Source organism: Pelodiscus sinensis, unplaced genomic scaffold (assembly GCF_049634645.1).
Source record: "Pelodiscus sinensis isolate JC-2024 unplaced genomic scaffold, ASM4963464v1 ctg35, whole genome shotgun sequence".
Taxonomy (NCBI): Eukaryota; Metazoa; Chordata; order Testudines; family Trionychidae; genus Pelodiscus; species Pelodiscus sinensis.
Genome location: NW_027465908.1, coordinates 3,942,015 through 3,948,014, shown reverse-complemented (window position 1 = coordinate 3,948,014; position 6,000 = coordinate 3,942,015). Strand labels below are relative to the sequence as shown.

The 6,000-nt window shown below is 48.7% G+C and overlaps 1 protein-coding gene across 5 annotated transcripts in view; it reads left to right on the top strand.

The window, feature by feature from the left end:
- Nucleotides 1-241: 241 nt before the first annotated feature.
- The window catches only part of LOC142824498 (ubiquitin-associated and SH3 domain-containing protein B), a 122,032-nt gene continuing 116,273 nt past the window's right edge, over nucleotides 242-6,000 (top strand). For 4 of the 5 annotated variants that reach the window (XR_012899358.1, XR_012899359.1, XR_012899357.1 and 1 more), the window contains exon 1: nucleotides 248-996. Coding sequence is in view for 2 of the 5 variants with exons in the window: in XM_075916516.1 (XP_075772631.1) it covers nucleotides 836-996 (161 nt within the window). In the remaining 3 variants the exon portion in view is untranslated. Of the gene's footprint in view, nucleotides 997-6,000 lie in introns of all 5 variants that reach the window. The other variant, XM_075916517.1, reaches the window with a different exon arrangement.

Sequence of the window (6,000 nt, the reverse complement as noted above, 5' to 3'; positions counted from 1 at the left end):
TGGGTCATAGATCATATGTGTTAGGAGACTGAGATGTTCAAGCTGTGGGCCCTGTGTTTCTGGAGCAAAGGGAGCTACGGTCTCCCCTGATGTTGAGAATCGTCTAATACGCAGCCTTAAAATGAGAACAGCAAGCCCTAAAATGGCCACGGGTTTGCCAGAAGTAGCAGCCAGCGCTGTAATGTTCGGGTTTTCCAAACAAATGGCCCCTAGCAAAACTTTAATTCTTGCAAGGTTGGGCTTGGATCAGAAAGCAGAAACAAGTCGTGGTAGCTGACACACTGGAGTGCAGCTGTCCAGTGCAAACAAGCCGACCACGGAGGGATAGCTGGAGGAACGGGCATTTTCGGTTCGCCCCCACGACCGGGATCACGGCTGGTTCAAACCCAGCAGTGCTCGTCCAAGCCCTCGGCCACGCACAGACGGTTCAGTGTCTGCTGCCTGGGATAGAATCCACCGCCTGCAGCTTTAAGAGAGGGGAGGGTCCCAGCCGAGGAAAAGGCGAAGTCTGCCCACAAGGGCTTCGTTCGCCTTCCCGCTCCATTCAGAAATTCCTCCCCGCACATTCCCGGCGCCGCGGGGGCCTGGCTCGCCTCTCCCGCACACGTGCGCCGCGGAGCGGGACCGAGCCGGCTGCGCGGCTGACTTTGTGAGCTGCTGGCGGGGGGAGGTGGCTTTACACCAGGAAGCTGTTTGCTGCGCTTCTCCACGCTCAGCTGCGGAGCCGGGCTCGCCCCGATTCAACAGCAGCCTCTCGCCGGCCGCGGCGCGCGGAGCGGAGCGGGGGGGACGCGTTGTTTTTGCGCCGCGCTGCGCGTGTGGCGATGGCTGCGTGATGGCCCAGTACAGCAACTCCGCGCCGCACGCCATGGCTGCCAGGGAAGAGCTCTACAGCAAAGTCACCCCCCGGAGAACCAGGCAGCACCGAGCGGGGACCATCAAGCACGGCTCGTCTCTGGATGTCCTCCTGTCCATGGGGTTCCCCAAAGCCCGGGCGTAAGTCGGCGCGGCGTGATGCCTCCCCCTGTGCTGCAAGGGCTGGGGGGGGGGGGGGGGGGCATTTCTGCACGTTGCTCCGGGAGGGAAGGCGCGTGTGTCGGACCCGGCGCTGGGCAGGCGGTGCGGGCCGGGCTGGTGAGTGCGCGCGGAGCGCAGGTGCGCCCTGCTCCGCGGAGAGCTGGGGGCTCTGCGGATCCCCTGTCATTGCCCGCAGGAATCGCCGCCTGCTTTCGAGGAGAGGCTCCGCTGCCGAGGCAGAGCCACCCACTGCCGTGGCTCGGAGGCGGGGGGTCGCCTGTTCCTTGGCAGGGAGGGGCAGCGGTTCGGCTCCAGGGCTGCCGAGGCAGGCGCCGCAAGGAGCGGTGCTGGCCGCGGGCCTGGCTGCTGCGCTGCTCCGCTCGGCTCAGTCCCGCTGCGGGCTCGCCAGGCTCGCGATCTGGCTGTCAGGTAGCAGTAGGGGCTGAGCTGCAACGTGCAGATCAGCGTGTTCACGCGACTGTGAAAACGGGGCCAGGCCTCGCTGCTGGAAGGATGCTCCGGTGTCCACCGGCCTGTCTGCCCTTCCGGGGGAGAAATTGCTTCCGAAGTTTCGGCTCCCGCTAGGAAGGGAATTGGGCTTCCACAAGGAGCAATTAGAAACCACGTTCCGTATCCATCCCCTTTTTATTGTTACAATCGTTAGCGCTTCACTCACCTGAGCCGATCGCTGTCAGGGACTTGCAGGTGAGCTAATGGAAGCAGCGTTCAAAAACCCGGCCCTTGGAAATCCAAGATCCGGTGGGTTTTTCGTGCACAGTTTAGCAAGAGTCCTTTGTAATATTTCTTTGCTGTGCTGAAGTCATGAGGCAGCAGTCCTCAGTAGAATGACCCTCCTGCCCTTGTTAAAATGATGGCTGCTGAGTGGGGTTATTTTAGGCTGTGAAACAAACCAGAGGAATTGGGATGACTGCTTGATCTACCTAGATTTTCCTTCTGTAGTTGAGGTATCAGAACTTGGGCTATTTTCTGTACAGTTTTTCTGTATGGGTACACAGATACGCAAATGATGATAAGGACAGACGTCATCTGTGGATTCATATGATGCTATGGCTTTCACTAGAACATACACACACTCAAAATCCAATGTGTGTTTTCCATTGTCCTACTTATTCTCTGTGTCTGTGTGTCTGATCTATAGCCATATATAGAAAGTGGGATGTAGCACTGAAACAGGGATGCTTGCATATTGGCATACTGAGGAAGCAATGACTTAAAGCACCCGGATTGGATGGAAATGCACTCGCTTATTACTCAGCCTAGATGGGGGAAAGAATTCTTGATATGAAAGATTAAAACAACTATTACCTTTTGTTACCTATTTGTTAGTCTATAAAGTGCTACCAGACCATTTTGTTGTTTATTACCTTTGTGACAGTGATGTCTAGTTGGATAGCCTGCTGTTTTATTTTTCAGTTGAGTACCTGGTTACCATATAGTTCAAAGCGTTGCTAAAATGGAAGTTTGCTTCATAGTTGCGGTTCATAAAAAATGAAAGAAAAGCCTAGATATACCAGCCGGGAGATGGTAAATACAAAGAACAGGTAGCAAAAATACTCCCCAAATTTCCAGGGGGGTATTTGGGCTCTGGGGTCAAAACAGCTAGTTCTTTCCCTGCCACATGATACCATAATAGTATATTTAACGGATAAACTTTGTGCCGGGATTGGATGACTCAGTATATAGCGTGGCTCTTGGCATTGTATTCCAGTCTGCTGAGAATGTTGCAAATAAATGGTTATTCAAATGTAAGTAAGAAGCAAAACAAAAATAAAAGCAGACTGGTAAGTGCTGCTGCCAGTGGTGTGCTATTATGGGCTAATGCACAGGTCGGGATTCCCAAAGTGCAGGGTTTATAAGCAGAACAGAGCATGCTATAGGGATTATTCCCACAGGATTGCTGTTTCCCAGAAGGCGGCTTTTATCCAAATGCTCATTTTGCTGCAAGTGTAAAGGGAGGAGACAGAGGCTGAGATTTTCATAATCAAGTTTCTAGGTACAGCCACATTATAAATGACAAATGTAGTGACACACTAAAAATATATAAGGCTTAATGTCATTGCCATGGCCCTGGGTAGGTCATTTGGCTGATTGAATCTGGGATCACTGGTTCTAAAAGCATGTGCCCCTGCTGCCAAAGCCAGATCTGTTAGCCAAGGTTGGAGCAGGTGGTAGCTCTGCACTTCTAGCTTTTACTAAGGTAATACACTACTGAGTGTAGCCCTGGTGGTACAGGTGGGACTAGCCACCTTGAATCCGTGTTCATCCGAGACAATAGGCACATATTGAAGGCCTGACTCGGAAGTGTAGACATAAGAGAACAGAGCAGGACACTGAGTTTCATGTGGAACATCCCATGTGGGACATCACATAGTTCACAATGGATCCACGAGGCGTCCATTCCACTGGATCAGTTCCGCTGCTTCCCCCACTGTACATGACCCCAGGTTCCTGTGGAGAACACCAGCTCACCCAGGGGGCCAAAAGAGGAGTCAACACACAAAGCTACACAGCTTCCTGTCGCCAACCTCAGCAGAACCAAAAGGGGTTTGGGGGCCCTCGGTAGCTCCGGAGTCCCTGCAAGAGTTAAATGCTGGGTATTTTTCACTTCACAAAGATCCTCTCTTGTGTTCAAACTATGTGCTGTTAAAACATATTTGCTTAGTAACAGACAGAGCAACCTAGCAGCATTTCAGTATGGAAAAAGGGTGTGAAATCTTCCTATGCTTCTAGGGTTTGTGCCAGTGCTGGAAGAATACTGAGAAAAAAATAGAATAGAATCATAGGTGTGGAACAGATTACAGGAATCATCGAGTCCAACCCATGCTAAAAGCAGGACCAACCCCAACAAAATCATCCCAGCCAGGGCTTTGTCAAGCAGAGACTTAAACACCTCTAGGGATGGAGATTCTTCCACCTCCCTAGGGAACCTGTCCCAGTGCTTCTGCACCTCGTAAGGAAATAGTCTTTCTTAATGCCCAACCTAGACCTTTCTCAATGCAACTTGAGACCATTGCTCTTCATTCTGCCATCTTTCTCCACTGAGAACAGCCTCTTTCTCCATCCTCTTTGGAATCCCTCTTGAGATAGTTGAAGGCTGTTATCAAATGCCCCCTCACTATTCTCTTCTATAGACTAACTAAGCCTGAATCCTTCAACCTCTCCTCATAAGTCATGTGCTCTGGCCTCTATTAATAATTAGCCTCTCAAATAAATCCACTTCCCACATGTGTTTTCCCCCATCGCACTAGCTTTCTGCAAATATTCTAGGCTGAAATTCATCCTTGTCCACGTGAACAGCACAAGGTCTGTGCATCACATAAGCTCTTTGGGCATCAGGGAGACTTAAGGAGGATTCAGGTGGTGCTTTGAGCCTGTGTTGGCCTTCTACACAAGGCTGAATTCCACCTCTAATAAGTTTATTCAAGGGAATCTTCCTTGACAGAGCAATTTTTGAGGGCTTGTTGGAAGATAGTGAATTTCAAATTTGTAATCACGCTAAAGCCAATCACATCCAGCCATGGAACAGAACCTACTGGTACCAGGCCCACAAGCTCTTTGGGGCAGGGACTTCATTTGTACAGCACTCAAGATTTGTTCCTGGCTCAAGGCTCTGCAAGCTACTGTAATACAAATATTCCTAGTACCACATGTCTAATCAAAATCGTTTCCATTTCAGTGCAAACCAAGGGAGTATTTGATCAACAATTTTAAATAGCAAATTTGTTGAAGATCACAATCTGTTCACTCAGTGAACAGTAAAAAAAAAAAAAAAAAAAAAAGCATAATTAATTGAATAAGCAATCCCTTACAAATTACTCATCTAGATCTGCTTTTTTTCTCTGCAATGCTTATTTTTTCCCCTTTGAGTACTTATTTAACTGGTTTGGGAAGTAATGAGACATAAGGCTTTTTGCACACTCTGGCTTTTAACAGATGAAATTTTGCATGCTGGCTTGAGTAATTAAATGGTCTAGTTCATGTGCTGCAGATCCTAGGTTCAGCATTGGGGCTTTGAACAATTGTGTACATCTGTGCTGGACCAGATCCAAGAGGGAAGCATGGGGCTGTGCTTTGCACTAGAACACAGATACTGCAATTGAGTTAGCAGCTGTAGGGAAGGAACACTGGAGAAAGGCTTCAGCAAACATACATGTGGGGACCATATCCCATTAGCATTCCACAGATGGAATTTCATTGACTCCACTGCAAATCCTGCTCCAGGACTGAGGGCTTATTATTATTTTATTTGTATTATAGTAGTGCCTAAAAGTCCCATTGTGTTAGGCATGGAATAAACACATAGTCCAAGACAGCCCCTCCCTATCTCAAAGATCTTTATAGTCCCGGTAGATTACATCAGCGGGAAATATAGTTATCCCTATTTTAGAGATGGGGAAATAATGCACAGAGAACTTAAGTTACTTACCAAAGATGCATGGCAGAGCTAAGAATTCAACTCACATACTTGAGGTTCAGTCCAGTATCTTCGTATTCTTTGTGGAATGAGGTTTACCACTTAATTCAATTTAGGGGCTTTATTCTGGAATCCCGTTTCACTGCCACGTGTAGACGCGGGCAATTACTTCGGGTTAGTCAATTTCTAAAATGGCGACTGGCCGGGAACATGCAAATCAAGCGCGGGATATTTAAATCCTGGGCTTGATTTGCAATTCCGGTCACCCTCATTAGCCTCCCTAGATCAATCTAGGGGGCTAGTGTAGATGTACCCTGAGTAACTTAGAAGCCTAAGTCCTATTTTCAAACACATTTTAGGAACTTAAGTTCATTAAGGCCAGATTTTCAAAGGAATGTAGGTGTATGAAGATGCAGATGGGCACCCAGTGGACTTTTCAAAAGTGCCAAAGCAAGCTGGGTACCTAACTCCCATAGCTTTTAGTGCATTGAACATCTGGCCCTTAGTGAAAATGGGACTTAGGACCTTAATCACTAAAACACTCCTGA